At 32.5% G+C, this 21852-nt stretch overlaps 1 protein-coding gene and 1 long non-coding RNA gene across 3 annotated transcripts in view; both read right to left on the reverse strand.

Annotated features, from left to right (window-relative positions):
• The window catches only part of cac (calcium voltage-gated channel subunit cacophony), a 108650-nt gene that overhangs the window by 12996 nt on the left and 73802 nt on the right, over positions 1-21852 (reverse strand). For both annotated transcript variants that reach the window (XM_080156567.1, XM_080156566.1), the window contains exons 33-34: positions 5647-5738; positions 289-334 (exon numbers count right to left, since the gene is read on the reverse strand). In XM_080156567.1, the coding sequence (XP_080012693.1) occupies positions 289-334; positions 5647-5738 (138 nt within the window). The remainder of the gene's footprint in view (positions 1-288; positions 335-5646; positions 5739-21852) is intronic.
• On the reverse strand, positions 8411-20584 carry LOC145318241 (uncharacterized). Its single transcript, XR_013879266.1, has 3 exons — positions 20319-20584; positions 9635-9710; positions 8411-8763 (listed from the first exon to the last, which is right to left on the reverse strand). It is a non-coding gene; the product is annotated as an uncharacterized LOC145318241 (long non-coding RNA).

Below are 21852 nucleotides of genomic sequence, written 5' to 3' on the forward strand. Positions count from 1 at the left end.
AAAAAACAAAAATTTCATCGAGATTACATCCAAATACTTACAGTTTTGCTTAACATATAGAGAAAGGACAAAGATATTTTCAGTGCTCAGCAGCCGGGCGTCAGTCGCAACTAAGCCTCAAATTAAAACCCGTTTGGATTCTTTGTATTTAAAAGAAAAATTCCATAGGCTTACAGGCGGCTGACGCGCGGCTGCCGACACCAGAAAATTGTAGAGATTCGACTTAATAGATTTTTTAAATAGGATCTCTTGAATATATATTTAAAAATATCTAAAAGTTTCCCTTACCGAACAAGAAAGCATAATATTTGGCCAGGCTTCTCCAGTAGCGCACCTGCAAATTTATAAAATTTATTAAAAAATATTATAAATTTAACATTAGCCTAAATATTTTACGATTAATCTTTACGTTCTACAACTAAAAAGCTAATTTAACATGAAATGGGTTCGACATTTTTTTCAGCTTTGCTAAACTAAAATAATTTTAAAAGCTAAGCTTTTCTATTATTAGGGTCGTTCCATCCGTCCGTCTGTCCAGATAACTCTTTTCATTTATTTAGACGTGTTATAATTGTCCTATCGATTTCAAACTTTGCACGTTGATTCCTATAACAGTTAGGTATCGATTCCTATTACATCAAGGTTCAATGTTATAAGCGAAGCATCTCTATAATCAAATCCTAAAAACGTAAGTATGTCCATAAACAGGATCTTGTATTTCCGCAGTTTTGCAACAAATTTACTTACATTTTTATTCGACATTTATATTCGGTTTATTCAGTTCTGACACACTAAAAGTGTCAATGCTTGTTTGTCCTACCGTTTCAGACCTTTGCTTTATGGATGTTGTCATCCTTGTTTTATAAAAAATCTCAAAATACTGTAAAAATATTTAGCTAAATATTGCAATTTTCATTCCATCGCAAAAAAAAGTTTTTGTTGAAGTTTGAAAAGATAATCTGTAAGAGAACAGAAAAACAAAGAATTAAGATAGAGAAGTTTATCTAAATATACAACAAAAGAATGACAAACAAAAAAAAAGGTTGCAGTATCCATAAAACAATTGGTGGCCTTTTTTGGATAATTAAGTATTTTTTAATGCTTTTAAAGCTTAGTTTAAGAATGGGATATTTAAGGGATTAGACATTGGACGATAAATTGATAAACACCCACCAATTATTAAAAATTCTGAAGAAAAAAACTATTGGTGGCTTAGTTTGGAAACTGCTAGTTCGTACCATCCAATCAAGAAATAGTAAAAGTCCCCAAAGTTTTAAACCAACGTGTTTCTAAAATTGTTTGTACTAATATAATTTACAGTCCAATGTTCCATGCCTCGCCTGGTTAAAGTTTTAGAGCATCGAGGGCAGGATCCTCACAGGGTTAAAGCCTTGTAGGGAATAGAAATAAGATAAACATTATAAAGAAAAAAAGTAGAGGGTGCAGGTGATCCATACAACTATAAAAGGAATAATACCAAAAAGTTTTGTTCAATCCAATGTTTTCAACAATACTGGTCTAACCCATAAGATTTTTTACATGTAAATTCTTAAGTAAATCCATTAAAAAATAATTGTTATCTCTTGTAATTTTTTCGTTTTCGTTTACAAATTACCTTTATATTATTCTAAATTTGTCATGCAGACATCATGCAAAACTTAAACATGCAAAAAATAAATAAAATGAATAATTGTTCATTAAACTAAAACTAACTACATTCTTAAAATTCTTTAAAAGTCTGGTTTTATGTGTCTGAACAATAACATCTCCTAAACAGCTTTATTTAAAATAGGAGGAGGAGAACCAAAGTCAAAAAGCAAATAGCTTCGAAATATTTTGTTTTTTCTGTATAGGTTTGCATTATTAGGTTTACTTCTTTATCGTATAAGGCTTTAAGTTACCTGGTATTGTATGATTCCTTAATATTTAAGTGTATATTTTATTTAGTGTATTGACTAAAAAAATTGCTAGCCCCAAAGCTTTACAAGGCGTCTCAAAAGATCAGCCGTATGACATCATAAAAATCCATCTCTTTTTTATATGTGTTTCCTTTCCCACTTCTCCTTTCATCCCTTACTTTTATATGACGTCATATGGCTGATCTTTTAAGACACTTTGTAAAGCTTCGCTAGCCGCCAAGATGTTGTGCAAACCACTACAATTTATGTTGTGTTTAACTTTTTAGAGAAAAACCTGAAGAGAAGAAAAAGACCGTCAACAAAAGTTTGAAAGTTATTCCATCTTGAGATTTCTTCGTTCGGGGATAGTCCAATTGTACCAAACATCTAAAGGGGGTACATGTCAAGCGATATCCAATATACTAAACTAACAGGATGTCTGTGTGTCTGTACTGTAAAATCTTCCTAACCGCTTGGCTGTTATGGCTTTCTTTTTATAGTGCAGGTTCTTATACGTCCCGGGAAAGATTTTTATGTGTTTTGGGTAGGGTGCCTTCTCACTCCCAAAAGAAATCTCATCTTTTAAATATAACCACTTAAAACATGTCAGTAAATTCTTAGAAATATTTCCAGCGTCGATTTCTATTCCCTGGATTATAACTGGTAATCAGCAACACTGAAAAATAATGTATAGTATTGAATTACAAACATATTCCACGAATATTAACAGAAATAGCATAAGATTAATAAGAGTTTTGTTAGCCATAGCCTTTAAAAAACAACTTGTAGATTAAAATGAAAATTTGCAAAATCTCCCAAAGAAAAGTTTTTAAAATGACAGAAAAAAGTGTATTTAATCATTATTCATCCAAATATAAAAAGTAGTAAGTCTTTTATGTCTGTAGAGAAGGCTCTCAACAACCACCGAACCGATGGGTTCCCCATTTAAAAGAACCTTCACATAGGTCCCGGGGTGGTTTTAGGAAATTTTCTTTTTCGATTTAAGTCTTGGGATATTATTAGGCTATTTCAGTTATTTTCTAACCTTTCAAATACAGAGCCTCTGGAGGCTAGGGGCGCAGCCGCTGGTATCTTTTATAATATAAGGTGTTGTAATATATTTATATTATAGTAACATGATATATTTATAGAATAATATTCCTATAATGACAAATATTATTATGTATAGAAGCGCATCAATATTATGCATATTGCTGGTAGTGAAGCTACGCTATAATTCGAAATGTCTGTCTGTAAGTTTTTAGTTTTTTTGTCTGCCAAAACAAAATTTTTGAGAAAAAAAATTATTTTCCCGGCTCCTATTTAAGATAAACAGTTGAACATTTTTGAGAAGATTTCTGTAATTCTTCTCTTTTCTTTTTCTTCCGTTTTTTTTTGTTAGTTTGTCCATCTATGATTTTTCGTGCTTCGCTTCTTTAGATGTTTTCATCCTTGCTCACTATCTTTTTTGCCATTATTATTCACATTTTCTACAAATATTGAGAAAAAAAGTAGGAAAATGTAATTATTATTTATTCAGAATATTAAAAAATCCAATGGTATGTCCGTACGTCCATTTGTAAAGTATGCCAACTAAAATAGTAATTTTACTTAAGGCGTGGTGATAACGATTTCCTAGATTGGTAAAACAAAATGTTATTTTAGTAAACGTCCTTAATTATTACATTTTACATTATTCTAAAAATAATCAAACATCATGCTAAAGTCAACTTGTCCTAAAATATCCTCAATATGTCATAACAGCTATTACAGTATGGCTTCGAAAACGGTTCGCAGCCATAGTAAAAAATCATGTATGGCATCGTATTGCAAACAATTTTCCACGAATAATGAAATAAAAAAAATAAAATTTATACCAATTTTGTTATCACGGGCCTTTGGCCACTCGGAATCCTAACATAACTGGTTTTAATCTTAAAACTTTTCATTTAATATCCGCGGAAAGCTGTCTTTAATACGATAAATACTAAATATTATAAACATAGAGTGTGAAAATAATATGATATATACAAACAACCTTTACACAAACAAACAACCCATGCAATAAAAAAATAATAGATTATTACAGGGAGTAAGGGAGGGGACAATGGGCAATTAATTCAATTTAGGAGTATTTGCTAAAAGACTTTGAAATCCAGATTAATCCAGAAAATATCGAGGAAATTGTAAAGAGTTAATACAATACAGAAAACTATAAATTAAGAAGAAAGTTCCAAGAAAAAAGCATACATTTGAAAATTATATTACAAGCACAACAGACTGACTTAACCATTCTGTAATTAATAACTAGAAAAATCTCCCTGGAACCCATAGCCCAATAACCCAAAAATTTAATTGGATTCTTAGATCGTTTATTAAACAAATATCACAATAAAGTTTTTATCTATGAAATGATATTTTCTGGAGAGAAAAAAATTGTTAAAACCAGCCACATCATAACAAATTAAGTTTATTGATACTTGTCTGCAATATTCAAAACTAACAAACGAGTTAGCGGTATTTTGTGCCCTAGTACCAAAGTCAGTCAAAAACTACTAAATTCTTGCACATTCCCTTTAAGTCAGTACCCAAAGTCTGAGACTCCTAAAAATTTAATATTCGATCCATTGTCCCCTCCCTTACTCCCTGAGATTATTATATACAGGGTTTTAAATTTTTTCTATATTATTAAAGGTTTTAAAAAAGAGAAAAATTTGAAAAAGCAACCAAGAGCCCATCTATAAATAAGTAAAGAAAAAAATATATAACATATGGTCATAACACGCAAAGAATAGAAAATAACACAAGTAAAAAAGATAAATAAATGAAGAAAAAAAAAAGGCAATATCAAGTAGAATAACATTCAAAACTTGAACAATTAACTTAAAAAATAAAAATTTGATGATGAATTAATCTGTAGCTAAATTTAAGAAGACACCTACTTAATAGAAATTCTGTCTATCACCAAAAGATATTTTGAAGAGAAAACATGCGTAGCATTTATATACATACAAACAAGAGGAGTGAAGGAGTCTAAGCTTTATAGAACACATGTTTGTGCTAAAAAAACAAAAATATAAAGTATACAAAACAAACTTATAAATAGTAACATTTAATTTTTAATCTTTAAAAAGAATTTAATTATAGACCAGATAACCACATCAAAAAATACAATGGCAGTTAAATGTCTATAGAATTTAGTGGATATATTGACAGGGGAAAATTTTCGTCAATTTAGCTTGCTAACATTGACTATTTATTGGTCAGTTCGTTCGTCAAGTAGGAGGGGATGGGACAAATGGGATGAATGGGTGGTATTGTTATCTACGATTAACATTTTATTAAAGTATGTGAAAATCTAGTCAAACATCCAAGTAATGATATACCGATTGACATTTCACTCTGTCCCAAAATAGAGCAATACGGTATATTGTTGCATGGTCAGAGACGTCTAAGCTTTTTATTTTGAGGGGGGGTTAAATAAGAGCTTTCAAAGGTTAGAGAGGAGGGGGGGTAATATAATGTATTTTTAAAAATTTTTAAGGGGTAAAATGAGGGGTTTCAAAGTTTAAGGGGGGTAAACGTCTATGAGCTTGGTTATAATATATACAGATACAAACCTGAAAGGTAAAAAAAAAAGGAAAATAAACTAAACAGAAATGCATTCGAAAAGAAGAATAGATACAACAATATAAACACAAACACACTGATGCCAGCCCCTTGTCCTGGCCAGGCCACTCTGACTCACCGAAAAAGAACCTGGAGACCAGCAATAAATGTTTGAAAGTTGTTATGCCGGTTGTAATCCGAGTCAGGGTTGTATTTCAGGTTGCCAAATACCTTCATAAATTTACAGATTACAGTAAATTTATGATTTAAATATGTTGTCATACAAATCATACATATATTATTTTATTTATGACTATAGGGGCTCCTACTATTTCTATTTTGAAAAGTTTTTAGATTGGGAGTAAAAACGATAATTAAACCTAAACCAAGCAATCCTTAGGAGTAGACCTAAATCCATTCTGTAGGAAGCTCTTTCTTTTAGACGGTAAAGACAAACAACCAAATTACGACAAGCAATCTATCTCTTTAAAACTACCCTGGTCGTACTGGTGGTATCCTCCCCCAAATTGACTATAAACCTTCCAAGAACCTATGAGAAACTACCCTGGAGAACCATATAGATTTAGTGTTTAGCGAGATCCTTTGGTATACACACACAGACAGAAAAAATTTAAATGATTGTCAATTATACACTGTTAAAAATAATTTTTTTATTTAGTATCAAATGATACTCTGGAGAGTATTGGACCCGACAGTACGCTACAGCTATATAATTAATATATAACACTATGTAATACTGTATAACACAATAATTGTTACGATATAGAATAACAACATTTTTTAGTATCGATTGATACGCTCTAGGGTAATAAAGAATATGCTGTAGAAAAGTATATTAAAATAGTAATATTTTATACGTTGTAGGGTATCGGAAAATACGCTAATGAAATGTATATAAATTTAGTACTACTTTATACGCTCTAAGGCACTGGGGAATACGCTACACAGAAATGTTTATAAATTTAGTACTATTTCATACGCTCTAGGACACTGGAGAATACGGTACAGAAATGTGTATTATTATATAGTATAACTAGCGGCTACGCCCCTAGAGGCCTCTAGTGGCACTTTAAATGTTTTTGTTTGTTAAAGTTAATTTTTATGACGATACCTCTTTATTTGACGTTGAAGTCTCCCCTAATTTTTTTAAAATTTCGATTTTTTTGTCATTTCTCTTGGGAGGGTGGTGGTACCCTCCCCCAAAATAGTTATAAACCTTCCCGGGACTTATGAGAAGCTACCCTGTTAAGGAGAACCCGATCGGTTCAGCGGTTAGCGAGATCCTTCGGTACACACAGACAGACACACAGACAGACACACAGACAGACACACAGACATCCTGTTACTTTAGTATAAGGATTTCCTATGTTCTAGCATAAAAATCAATACGTTGCAGAATAGTTTATTAGTAGCGAAGCTACTCTATAATTCACAATGTCGGTCCGTCTGTCCGTCCTTCCGTCTGTCCGTCCGTCCGTCTGTCCGTCCGTCCGTCCGTCCGTCCGTCCGTCCATAATTAATGAATTGGGGGAAATGTGATTTTCTCGGCTCCTACAAAAGATAGAAAGCTGAAATTTTTTGACAACATTCCCATCATCTAGGAGCACAATTATAAAACATCAATGGCGGTCGGACTGCTTTTTAGCAGGTTTTAGGCTATTTTTTATATTTTCCAAATTTTCCCCATAACTTTGGTGTTTATGGTCCGATTTTCAAAATTTTTTCAGTTAAAGATATCAAAATTAAATTTCCCGTCATTTGAAGAAAACAACAAAGACGGTCAGACTGCCTTTTTGCAGGTTTTTGACTATTTTTATATTTTTCACATTTTTTTCCCCATATCTTTGGTGTTTATGGTCCGATTTTCGAAATTTTTTCAGTTAAAGATATCAAAATTAAATTACCTGTCGTTTGAAGAAGACAACAATGATAGTCAGACTGCCCGTTTGCAGGTTTTTGGCTATTTTTACATGTTTGACGTATTTCCCCATATCTTTGGTGTTTATTAAAACTTTTTCCTGTTTTTTTCTCCAATAAATCTATTCTTGATTTTAATAAATACACTTTAAATCTACTTCTACGTATTCCCATCCACAATTTTTGTGCTTCGCTGCTTATGGATGTTGTCATCCTTGTTATTTTAGTAATAATTCCTACCTTCTAGTTTATAAATTATGGTTGGTCTGTCAGTACGTCCGTCCGTCCTTACGGATAGCTTTTTAGGCATGTTAGAATTGACCTATCAATTTTAAACTTTGCTTGATGACTCCTATAGTATTTAGGTACCATTTTTTTGTAATCATTACCGGAATGTCCGTACGTCCATTTAAATATGTTGATTTCTTTCCTTTTATAGCAACAAATTTTTATATGATCTAATTATCCAATCGGTCTGATTTTTAAAAGCGAAGCTTTTCTATAATTAGGGTCGGTCCGTCCGTACGTCCGTCCGTAACGGATAGCTTTTTTCGTTTATTTAGACATATTAGAATTGTCCTATCGATTTTAAATTTTGCGTGGTGATTCCTTTAGTAGTTAGGAAAGATTTAGAAAGCCTAGCAACTTTATAATCATTACCATAATGACCGTACGTCCATTTTAAACATGTTGATTTCTTTACTTTTATAGCAACAAATTTTTATGTGATCTAATTATCCAATCGGTCTGATTTTTGGTATACTGATTCCTGGAGCAACAAAGTATAATAAAAGCGAAGCCATTTTTTTTTCAGGTGGTTCCCCTCAAAATTCCAAGTGTTTCACGTTAAAATACATGCAGGATATCCCTGTAGGGTAAGGGTTCCCCGCAGGGGTCAATAATAAATAAAGAAAACTACATCCATGCTTAATTAAATTTTTAAAAAAAGGTGGGAGGTAGGGGTTTTACGGGTGCTCACTTGGTACTTTGACGAAAAGCACTTTTATTGATATTGTTTACCTGCTTACTGTTCTTGAATGAAAATGGCAATTGTTCCTGTGTAACCTAAAAAGAAAAAAACACAAAGAATCTTTAGGCAAAAAAAATTGGACAAAAAATAAAATTAATTAAAACAGTTTAATTTAACGAGATATGGAGAGAGAGAAAAATGGCCGCAGGATTACATATGTTCCTACATGTTTAAGGTTTACTAACATTTGCCCTACACCTCACCCCCCTCCCCCTATTGAGATAATAAAATACTTATCTGAGGTCTAAAGCTCCAGCCAAATTGCTGCCATATTATCATTCTTGAAACCTTAAAAATATTTATAATAGTTATTTCTCGCATCGTATTATAAATGGCTTTACGCGGATATAAAAATGTAAAATGACTTTGGCACCTCGGGGCTAAAAAAACTGGTTTTAATCTTATGATCGTACATTTTTATATTCGTAGAAAACTGGATGTCATACGATGCTAGACATAGTTTTTTCGTATGGATGAGAACCGGTTCTAATCCACCGGATTAGAATCGGTTTTGAATCTATACGAGAATAGTTATAAACTGGATATAATACGATACGAGAAAAAACTATTCTTTTTTAACTTTTTGTTTGATTTAGGGATAATAGACCTACCAAGGATTACTCATGCAAAATTTTAGATCAAAATTCGAATTCTAAGTGCCATTTATACATTGATTACGAGATGGTTGCATTGAAACCCCCCCCCCCCCCCCTTTTTTAAAAGCCTTTTAAAATATTGCTAGAATCCGGAATCCGCAAGGATGCTCCATTTTATGGACGAATTCTTGTAAGACTTAGAATCCGGTCCAAAAATTTGACAGACTGCCATCTCTTATTAAAAAAAAAATTCCTAAATTGAAGCAAAATTAACTGAATTATGAGTTTCTGTTTTATATTGGAATTCTCGAAACATTGTGATCGTATTATAGACAGCTGTCCGCTGATATTTAAATAAAAAACTATAATATTAAAACCAGTTTTGTTAGCCACGAAAAGGCCTAATTTCTTTAGATAAAAAAAAACTTGTATTGATATTATTATTTTTATTATAATATTCATAGACAATTGTCTGTAATACGATGATTTAATGATTTGGCTGTGAACCGGTTCTAATCCAGTAGATATAAATTGGCTTCGAAGCCATACTAGAGTAAGTATACCTGTATACTAACTGCTTAAATTCAGTAGAGTCTTGCTTGTTTCGCCCACTACTTTGATGGGCAACCCAGGAACGTTCTAAATAATATTTATTATTTCTTAAGCAACATATTATGTACAGCTTTCCGAGGATATAAAATGTACAATTATAAAATGAAAAACCATTTTTTTTGTCTCGAGACGCCGAAGACACTGGCTAAAAAATAGTGTTATCAATAGAAAGAACCACTGACACTCACACATCATTCGAATCCAAACTAGAATATGTACCTAATTAAAACTTACACGAGTAAGCGAGAAATGGGATTTTTCTTAATATTTAATATTGCTAGGTGAAAACTTAAACTACATGGAGAAGAATTTGCGAGAAGCGCCTAATATTAAAATACCTAAATAAAACTTTTCTTCTACTACAATATTTTCTTACTTTTGCACTTTCTAATTTTTTTAAAGTTGAAAATGTATGAATATTGAAAAAATTATAAGCGATCAATGAAAATCTAATGAGAAAAGGGGGGGGGGGTAAAATGTGGTGACTCGTGCTACGACATACCAGCAATTTTATTTTGGATACTACTCCCTTAGTTTTAGAGATAATTGGGTAAAATCTTTTGGGCTGGGTCACTAATAACCCCAAGTTTTGGTATCTTTCAAAAACAAGGCGGCAGGACCGCCGCTCCTGCCGTTCCCCGCCATTTTCCGCCGCTGCCAAAATTTTTTTTTAATTGCATTTCTCGCCGAATTAGGCAATTAGGAATCATTTTAGGTAGGTCAGTAAAACATATTTGAATAAAAAATGGCGGCGGTACCGCAGCTCCTGCCATCCATCCCCGTTTTCTGCCGCCAAATTTTTTTTATTGCTTTTTTTATTAGGCAATTTGGAATCATTTATTTTTTTTTTCCCCTGATAAATTTTTTCAAATTCTCGTTTATCCAGGTATATCTTAAATTCAGTGCTTCTCCTGTGCTTTTAAAGATATTGAAAAAAAAACTTTTGAGGTAGGTCAGTAAAAAATATTTTTCAAATTCTCGTTTATCCAGATATATCCAGTTTTCCGCCGCCGTCAAATAACAATTTTTTATTGCGTTTCTCGCCGAATTAGGCAATTTGGAATCATTTGAGAACATGTTATTTTTTTCAACAATTTTTCCCCTTACAAGTCATCCTGCGGCGGCGGAAAACGCCGCCATTTTTTATTTAAATATTTTTTACTGACCTACCGTAAAAGATTTTATTTCAATATCTTTAAAAGCACAGGAGAAGCACTGAATTTAAGAAATGCAAAAAAAAATTTTGGCGACGGCGGCGGAAAATGACGGCGGGAGCGGCGGTCCCGCTGCCATTTTTTATTTAAATATTTTTTACTGACCTATCTAAAAAAAATTTGTTTAAATATCTTTAAAAGCTTAGGAGAGGCACTGAATGTAAGATATACCTTGATAAACGAAAATTCCCTCTGCAGGATTGGTTATAAGGGAAAAATTTTTGAAAAAAATAACATGATCTCTAATGATTCCAAATTGCCTAATTCGCAGGAAATCCAATAAAAAAATTTTTTTTGGCGGCGACGGAAAATTGCGGTCCCGCCACCGTTTTTTTTCAAAAGATACCAAAACTTGGAGTAATTATCTCTAAAACTAAGGGAGTAGCATCCAAAATAAAATTGCTGGTATGTCGTGGCACGAGTCAACACATTTAACCCCCCCCCCCCCCCACAGTTATGGAGTCTCGACCATAAAGATTTTTTATCCAATCTTAACAAGAGAGGTATTTTTGGAAAGAGGAATATACATAGAAAACGCCTATGTAAATTAGAAAATCCGCAGAAATCATATTTGCAAGTTATTTGGAAAAATTTGCAATAATAACTTAATTTCATGCTTTAAATGACCAATTTAGAAAAAAATCTTTTAACGAAAGTTGTTTATCTATAAGTTTAGAACATACTTAAGACAATAAAATAATATTTATCATCCTAAATGCAGTGTGGCCACAACCAAAAAAATACTGATACTGAAGAAAAAAAAGGAAATACTGAAAATACTGAATCCTAAAATAAGAAAAAATACTGAAATACTGAACAAAAAATACAAATACTGAATAAGTATTTTTTTTATATGATTCCTCATTTCAAAATTTCATATCATCATAGCTTTGTTATTAGTGGAATATTCTAAAGATCTTTTAATTTTGCCTCTTAGATTTTCTTGCACCAATTAAGCAGAAAATGACTGATAAATATTTCAAATGATTACAAAACTTAAATACTTTTTAGTTGAGTTAAGAGCATGGACGTCCAACCTTTTTTTTGGGGGGGCGGGGACATTTTTTTAAGGGGGGGATAATTCGCTTTTGGAGGGGAGGCGAAGTGCGCCGCAAATTTTTTTTACCCCCCCCCAAAATTTTTACCCCGGGGATAAAATTTGTTTGGGGGGGGGGGTAATTACCCCCCATGAAATCTGTTGGCAGTGGTAAATTTTGTTTACCCCCCCCCCAAAAAATTTACCCCCGGGGTAAAATTTTTTGAGGGGTAATTTAAATTTTATTAATTAGTTAGTATTAAAAATGCGCGCGAAGTGCGCAAAAATTTTCTTTGTTAATTATAAATTATGAATGGGGGGGGGGGGTAAAATGAAAAAAAAATTTTGGGGTTACTTTACCCCCCCCCCCCCCCCCCTTGGACGTCTATGGTTAAGAGCATGCTAAAAAACTTTACCTTCAATAATCATGCAAAGTACTCACCTTAGATTATTCATTCTATTAATAGACAAAAAAATACTGTATAAAAGCATCTCAAATATCTAAAAAAATTATATTTGAGATGAATTGAAAAAAAATGTATAATACCATAAAAAAAAAAAAATTAATGTACAAAGTTATAGGGTAATTTAAAGGAAAGTAAAGTGAGGCGCAAAGCGCCGAAAAAAATCTGACATCAACTACTTAAATAAACATCTTATTTAAGCAAATTTTTTTGGAATTTAAAGGGCGAATATAGGTTCGATATGATATGAGCTTATATCAAAGGTGCAATTCCATAGATTATAAATAACTTAAAAATATTGACATATTCAATTGTATAAGTCTGTTTATAGCTTAAAACCCATCAATCTCGAAGAAAATATTTTGTAATGAGTGTGGTTCCCTAAGAACTCAAACACCCTAGCATCACACAAGGCTTCGTGGCAAGGTTGAATTAAAAAGCTTTCGTTAAATGATAGTTGTAATAACGTGGAAACCAATTAATCAGGGGTAAATATACCCTCCTTCTACCTTCATAAAGTAAATTATTTAAAAGTTAAAAAAAAACATAAAATAATGTAAAAAGTAAAAAAAATAATCGATAAAATTTTCTTGGAGGAAGAATGATTTCGAATCCCTGTTTTTTTGTGGCCGTGTGTGTGTGTGTTAAAAGTGCGTATACAAGGGTTGTTTATATCTTCATGAATTAATCAAAGATCTCTGTACAGAAAATAAACTTTAAGACGTATTATTTACCCTGTCAATACTCCTGACGCCCTTCTACGCAAATTTTTTTTTGCTTTTAAAAAAATTAAATAAACTAGTATATAATCTAAAATAATAAACATTTAAATTATCTTTTAAGGTGCGTGCCAATGTAATAGTCAATCAAACTTAAGCATAATAGTCAAAAAAAAGTCTTGTAAAGGGCTAAAATAAACGATTTTGTCGGCAATCTCATTTATTATATGTTCAATTGAAACAGAAAATTGCAAAATCTACTTAAGGATTTTTTTGAATTTTTAAATTTGGCATAGATATTATAAAAGTATGTAATGGCACCTTTGATATAAGCTCATATCATATCGAACCTATATTCGCCCTTTAAGAAATAATGAAAATACTGAATCATGAAAATTCCAAAAACTGAAAAATACTGAATAAAATTTTCAAATACTGAATATTCAGTACTTACTGAAAATACTGAAGCCCCAATTTCCAAATACTGAAGAATACTGAAGATTTTCAGTATACTGAAGAATATGGCCACGCTGTAAATGTGAAAATCAGATGCAAAATCCTTTTTAGAGTAAATATAGTGCAAAAAGTAACCAAGACATTTGTCCAAAGCAGGGTGCCGGAGCCGTATAATTTTGATGCGGCTACGGCTCTGGTGAGCCATATTTGGAAATACGGCTCCGGCTCCAGCTCCGGTTCCTACCTTAAAATTAATATATCAATTTTTTTTCATTATTGAATTTGATAAAATAAAATAAATAATATAAAATATTTTGCTTTTATTTGATTAAAGCTATATAAAAGTAGAAGGATGTGTGTCTATTTGTTAAGTAACAATAGTTTTTCAGTTTATTATATGGAAATAGACCGTTGCCAAATTATAATATTACTTTAAAAAGTCATTTATAGCTAGTCCGGAGCCGGAGCCGTTTTTAACGAAAAATACGGCTCCGGATCCGGCTCCGGCTCCACCAAAAATGTTGCTGCTCCCAGCTCCGGCTCCAGAACACTGGTCCAAAGTATGAAAATCTAAAGAAAATAGTTCTTTTTGATTTTGATATACATATCAGATAAATGTATATAAAATTAGTGATCAAAAACTATAAAACAAGTTATTACATTTTTTAATCCTATCGTTGATTAAAGTGCACTTTTAGGTTTACTCATTACCAAAGTAGCACATAAAAACTAGGGTTTCGGATCCGCATATTTTCGAGTCCAAGGATCCGGATCCGGATCCGCAAAAAAATGCGGATCCGGATCCTTGGACTCAAAAAAATGCGGAAAAAATAGAAAAATCTACCTAAATTTATATAAAATCTCAGACATTCTCTTGATGAGAGCCAATCTTTAAGGTTTAGGGTCAGACTTGAAAATTAAAAGTATTTTTGACTTTGAATTAAAGAATAAATATTTTTGAAAAGTTTGGTGATTTTATTTTTATTGTCAAGGATCCGGAACCGGATCCGGTAGGATCCGGATCTGGATCCGGATCCGCACTGACCAAATTTTGAGGATCCGGATCCGGATCCGCAAAAAATCAATGCGGATCCAAAACCCTGATAAAAACTCTTGATATTTAACAAAATAAATTCAAATAAACAATTAGGCGTTTTTTATAATGCAGTAGACCATTTTGTAGTTATATTTTTGGCATTTATTTTGATTAATTACTCCATAAAAAGAGTTTTTCTGCACTACTTTGGTAATTCTTAAACCTAAAAGTGCAATTTAATCGATGACAGTGATTAAAAAAATTATAACATGTTTTATAGTTTTTATCACTAATTTTATATACATTTAGGTGATATGTATATAAAAAGCAAAAAGAACTATTTTCTTCAGATTTTCATACTTGGTTACTTTTTGCACTATATTGACTCTAAAATAGATTCTATATTTGATTTTAACATTTAGGATGATATATTTTATGCCAATTATTGTGTTTACATCAAGAAAGAACATATTTTTTGTTCGTATACCTTTTTTTATCATAAAATGTAAGAAACTGCTTTTTCAGGTATAAGGTGAAAATAGGAACACTAAAGAAAGTTTTTTTTAGCCTTAAGTATGTTCTAAACTTATAGATAAACAAATTTAATAAAGAGATTTTTTTCTAAATCTGTCATTAGTGAAGAACCGTTTTTTATCTCCCGGTTATAGAAAACCAAAAAAAAACTGGTTCCTAGTTTCTTAATTTCATCATTCGACATTATGAATCCCTCTCCCCTCTATTACCCTAGTTTTCATTTCCCCCTGGAGCAGGCAGTTTTGCTTACTTCCGTTTGCTGGTATAGCTCTACAAAATTGGAAAATCAAGAAAAACGAGGTGATTTTAAAAAACCCCTTCTAACTTTTTTGTTTCTGTAGTAAAGTTGCTGATTTTTTTTGTGAAAGGAGGATGTGGAAAATAACCCTTTGGGCAGGGGGGGGGGGGGTACTCAAGAACCCTTAGAGCTAGAGGGAGCTAATTTTGGATTTAAGCTTCTATAGGACCAAAGTTAATTTTAAAATTATCGTCGACACCCCACCCCCCCCCATTTTTTTTTTTTTTTGGGGGGGGGGGGCGGGTGGATTATACTATATGGTGTTTCTCAGAAACAACTTGAGATAAATGGAGTAAACCTTAGGATAAATTTTTTGTAGGCCTATATTTGATTATAGAATTATCATTGACCACCCATCCACCCACAAACCCCTAATTTAGGGGGGGTAGAGGGCAGGTGAATTATACTATAGGAGGTTTCTAAGTAACGACTTGAGATAAATAAAGCAAACCTTAGGATAATACTTTGGTAGGCCTATAATAGCTTTTAGAACTATTGTTGACCATCCACTGACCCCCAAACCCCTAATTTAGGGGGGGAGGTTGGATTTTACTATAGGGTGTTTCTCAGAAATAACTTGAGATAAAAGATGCAAACCTTAGGATAAAACTTATGTAGGCCTATATTTGCTTTTAGAACTATCATTGACCACCCACCCACCCCCAAACCCCTAATTCAAGGGGGGGGGGGGGGCAGGTGGATTATACTATTGGGTGTTTCTCAGTAACCACTTGAGATAAATGGACCAAACCTTGGGATAAAACTTTAGTTGGCATATAGTTGCTCTTAGAAATATTGTTGACCCACCCCCAAACCCTTAATTAAGAGGAGAAGGGGGGGTAGGTAAATTATACTATTGGGTGTTTCTCAGTAACCACTTGAGATAAATGGAGAAATCCTTAGGATAAAACTTTTGTATGCCTAAAGTTGCTTTTAGAAATATTGTTGACCACCCACCCAACCCCAAACCCTCTAAAATGAGGGGGGGGGGGGCAGGTTGATTTTACTATAGGGTGTTTCTCAGTAACTACTTGAGATAAATGGAGCAAACCTTAGGATAACACTTTTGTAGGCTTATAGTTGCTTTCAGAACTATCATTGACTACCTACCCACCCCCAATCCCCCTTAACTGAGGGGGGGCTGTGAGGCTGGTGTTTAATACTTTTATAAATATTGCTCACCCCCCACTCACACCCACCCCCAAACCCTCTTATGGCAAAGGAAGGAGGTGGGAGGCTGGTGTATAACTTAGAAACCACTTGAGAACCATGGAGCAAACCTTGGATTTAATATTAGTAGGCCTAATACTATTTTATACTAGTGTGTACTACTCATATACCACATCTAATACATGGATCAAACCTTAGTAATAAACTTTTGTAGGCCTAAAGTAGCTTTTGAAATATCATTGACCCTCCACCCAACCTCAAAACCCCTTAATCTGAAGGAGAAAGGGTTGGTGGTTAAAAACTATTCAAACTTTTGTTTTAAAAAAAACACTAGAGATAGAACCCAAAAATTTTAAAATCTAGATTTTTCCATGATATTAGATGTATATTCTACAGTACTACGTCAAACCCTAGATACGTCAAACAGTAGATGCGACAAACGCTAGACAGACAAACAGTAGACAGACAAACCCTAGACACGACATATGCTAGATACGACAAACACTAGAATGCAACAAACGCTAGAATATGAAAAACCCTCGATTTTTTCTAAAGGCGACAAACAATAGATACGACAAAGGCTAGAATTAATCCTATTATGTAAAGTAATACGCTTTTTTGTCTGTAGCAATGAATCTCACTAACCGCTAAACCAAAATTGTTCTCCTTAAAGTGAAGCTTCATATGTGTCCAGGGAAGGTTTTTAACTAATTTTGTGGAGGGTATCTACCCCCCCCCACAAAAAAAAAATAATTTACCTTTTTAAAACTTAAAAGAAAATGATATAAGCATTTTTGTCTGTAGCAAAGGATCTCATTATCCGCTGAACTGATATGTTTCTTCTTTAAAGTGAAGCTTCATATAGGTCCAGAAGGTTTTTAACTAATTTTGTGAAATTTAAATTATATTGCCTATTACTGAATAAAATTATAAGGTGATTATTATTTAAAGTAGTGCCTGTGGTAGGGGTTTGTAGCGAGGTGACAACACACCATTGAAATTTGAATTAGTATTGCCTGCCTTCCCCTATTTTCCCCCAAAATGACCCCAGATGAATCGCTTTACTGATTCAAAGACAAGGACAATAACATATGTAAGTAGTGCAGCAACATTAAAGCAAGATTTTTTTCTCTTGTAATAAACAAGTATTGTAAGTAGTATGAATTTAAAAAGAAAAATTTCAATACAATTGAAATTAATTTATATTTATTAGATTTATTTGATTTAACCCATGGCCTAGGTGAAATAGATTTCTGTAAAACGTGTCAGTCAAGCAACAGATTGTCAGAATTATAGATGTACACAAATACACTTACTACTAAATAGCTGCACTGTTGAAAAAGTGTTGTAAGGGGATGTCATAGATGGCCAAATAATTAATGCTCATAAAATATTGCTCATTCTCAGCTTATATTACTCCACCCATTTATATCTCCCTTTGATGTTTAAACAAAGCAACTGTAAAAAAACTTAATACACACATGTCATTTAAAAATAATCATATTTAAATTACTAAAATTCTTTATCTCTTTAATTATAGTAGACTTAATTTAATAAACCTTTTTTGATGTATCTAAAAAACTGTTAATGTCTATAAATACAAAAAAATAAGCTGGTTTAGTTTTAACTGTATTGCAAAATCACCTTTTCATTTTTATTAGGGTTGGGCCGGATATCCGGCTAATATTGAAACTATCCGGCCGGATATCCGGCAATATAATCTTTTATATTTTACAACAAAAATCTCTGTTTTTATAAATCTTAAATGGCTGTAATTTTCTTTTTATTGAAGCTAGAAGAAAATTTTTTTCTGAATATGTTTATCTTTATGTAAATTTTATATTAGAAATCTCAAAACATAAATTTTGGCGGTGGCAGCAGTACTTGGCAGCTGCCAGCCGCAAACCGACGGTTGGCAGGTAAAAGGCAACGTGTTTTATAAAATTGTAATAAGTCATGAAGATATATAAAAAGCTAAAGTTTAAAATTTGAAATCTTCAAGTAAAAAGTTGCGGTCACAGAAACCGTTTAAAGATTTCTGGAGACCTAAAGGTTCAGAACTTGCAGGATTATACCTGGAACCTGAAATCGACTTGAACATCTATATTACATATGAGGATGTACGACTATAGGATATTTTAGTATGAAATGCTTTGTTTAAGTAAAAAAAATATTTTTACTTTTAAACCTGAATGACCTTACCAGATTTGCTGGCATCCTGTGCCCGCCAGGAAGGAGGTATTAAAAATTTTCAACTCTTAGTTATGTGTCATACCCATATTTCGAAAGTCACTCAGTTGTAGCCCTCTACCTTTTATACACAGAAAATGGGATAGAAAAAAACAGAGGGGGGGCAGGCATTTAACGCCACCTCCCCGCCCATCCTCCAACCGTTAGGGGTTGATATTACATATTGAGGGTAGTAATAGTTAATTAGATTTATTTGCTATGGAGATTTAATAGTTACTTAATTTTTAAGTTTTAACCTTAATTTTATCCTATTATATAAAGTAGTAAGCTTTTTTTTGTCTGTAGCGAAGGATCTCGCTAACTGATGAACCGATATGTTTCTCCTTTTTAGGTCCCAGGGTGGTTTTAGTCCGTTTAATTTTTATAAAAAAGTCGTTGTAAGGTTTTAAGTTATTTTTCTGCACTTTCATGTCCTTTCTAATATCCCTAGATACTAGGGACGCAGCCGCTAGTATAATATAAAACACCAGTTTATGAAGAATTTTTTTGCGGGTATAGTCCCTTTCGTGGCAACGCCCCTTAAGGAGCGATTATTCGTATTTTCACAGAAGCTTTCCTCCTATTTCTAGCCCCTTGCAGGGGACTCTAACCTTGCGGGGCCAATTGCCTAGCCCTGCGGGGCAATCACCTAATTAAATATAACCTAAAATAACCTTTTAAAAGCAATTTTAAAAATACAACGAATCGCCCCTTAAGGTGCGTTGCTACGAATGGGACTATATCCTTTTTTGATACTTTAATATGTAGTAATTTGGCCGGATAACCGGTATCCGGTATCCGGCCAAAAAACTATCCGGCCCAACCCTAATTTTTATATCACATTTTTTGCAGGGAAGGGACAATGATAAGAAAGCGAGAGGGGACAATGGGCTGTTTAGTACACTAGTCCCTAGAGTTTTATAAGAATGTTTTCTTAATCGTTGGCTAAACAACTTTTGTTACTTTAATGGATTGTGATTGGTTGGTTTAATAATGAGTGTTCAAACGTTTCAACCACGTATTTTTGTAATTTTAGTATTTTAGTAATTTGGCCGGTTATCCGGCCGGATATCCGGTAATTTGGGCGGATAACCGGATATCCGGCGTTGGCCGGATATCCGGTATCCGGCCAAAAAACTATCCGGCCCAACCCTAATTTTTATATCACATTTTTTGCAGGGAAGGGACAATGATAAGAAAGCGAGAGGGGACAATGGGCTGTTTAGTACACTAGTCCCTAGAGTTTTATAAGAATGTTTTCTTAATCGTTGGCTAAACAACTTTTGTTACTTTAATGGATTGTGATTGGTTGGTTTAATAATGAGTGTTCAAACGTTTCAACCACATATTTTTTAAAACTGTTTTTTAACAGTGTTCTAAACGTTTGCAAATTACAATTCCGTTATGTAACAATTCAAAGTCTTGATATTTTTTTTTGAAAACTTTGTACATAAAGATCATTTAAACGAATTTCCTAACCTGCAAGTATTAGTATATAAACCATTCTAATTCTTGTTTCTTGGCTGTATACACGAAGGAAGCTTTAGGTGGTAGGCATTTTGAGTGTATATATGGTTGTCTGAAATGTATCCCTTTCATAGATTTTGCCAATATTTGGTTAATTCCGAAACACAGCTAGGTGAAAATAATAATTTCATTATTTGAAAAGAAAGGGAGATAGGCGAAGCTTTTCTACAATTCTGTCCGTCCATAACATTTTATAGAAGAATACTTTTGAAACAATGTTTTTTTTAATTTATATCCTATCTTTCTTCAATTTTCTGATTAGAAATATTTTCAATTCCGCTACTACATAAGGCTTCACTGAAAATAGACGATTTCTTTTCCGCGCCTCCATGTATTTAATTAATTGATAGGAAAATAATACGATGTCTTAATCTTTAATTTAAAGAAAAGGAGTTTGTATTTGAGGTTTAAATATTTACAGAATCGTATTAAAATAATATAAAATATTACAACAAATCTTCACTTCAAACATGAAAGAAAATTATAAAAGTAACTATATAAAAACCGAATCACTTATCCAAACTAAACAACTTAAAAATATGCAAATTAAACAAGTTACTTTTATAAGAATTTAAAATTAAACTAACTATTGAAGCTCCAAAATAAACTATTTAAGGACTAAACGAAAATAATTAGACAGATTAAAAACATAAGCACGTCACGTTGTGAAAAATATATTGAACAATAAATTGCAGCATTCAGATCGCATAATTTTATAAATCAATCAATTAAACACACTACGGCAAGCTTCACAGAAAGGGTAGATAAAATTTTAAATTTTTTAATCAAATCTTTAATCTTCTCATTATTTTGTAAAATCAGCTGTTACGATTCACAAACTTTGACGGGACAATTTCTGTGTGATGAATATTCCCTTATAAATGAAGAAAAATTCTCGGACTAATTCAACAATGTTGGACAAATTTATTTTAAAACCCACATGCTGAATAAATTATAATTCCTTTACACAACAATAAAATAATATTTAATATAATATAATATATAAGTGATTGAAGATTGGCGAAAAAAATTTGTTAGAGAAATTTTAGTCGACAGCGAGGGGGGGTTTAGATAAGAGAGTGTTAATTTCCATGAGCGTAATAACAATTGCGATGGAGCGTAATGAAAATTTACTTGTACCGTATTGAATTATATTCCCAAGAGCGTATTAGACAATACTATACAGACAAATACATTATTTAGTACTACCTGTTACTTCACAAAACATTACCTAATACCATATACAGCATTGAAAACTTCCTTGTTTCGTAATGACGTTTTTTTCCTACTACGTACGGATTGATACTATACATTAATGTGAAGAATATAGAGTATCATCTGATGCTAAAAAAAAAAATTATTTTTAACAGTGTAATTCAAATCTGTACTTTGTACAAAATTAAGAAGATATTAATGTAGAAACGTTTTTCTTTACAAAATTTCAAATAAGATTAAGTAATATTAATTAAAGAATAACAAGAAAGTT

This window comes from Acartia tonsa, chromosome 4 (assembly GCF_053477335.1).
Source record: "Acartia tonsa isolate MP-2025a chromosome 4, ASM5347733v1, whole genome shotgun sequence".
Classification (NCBI taxonomy): Eukaryota; Metazoa; Arthropoda; class Copepoda; order Calanoida; family Acartiidae; genus Acartia; species Acartia tonsa.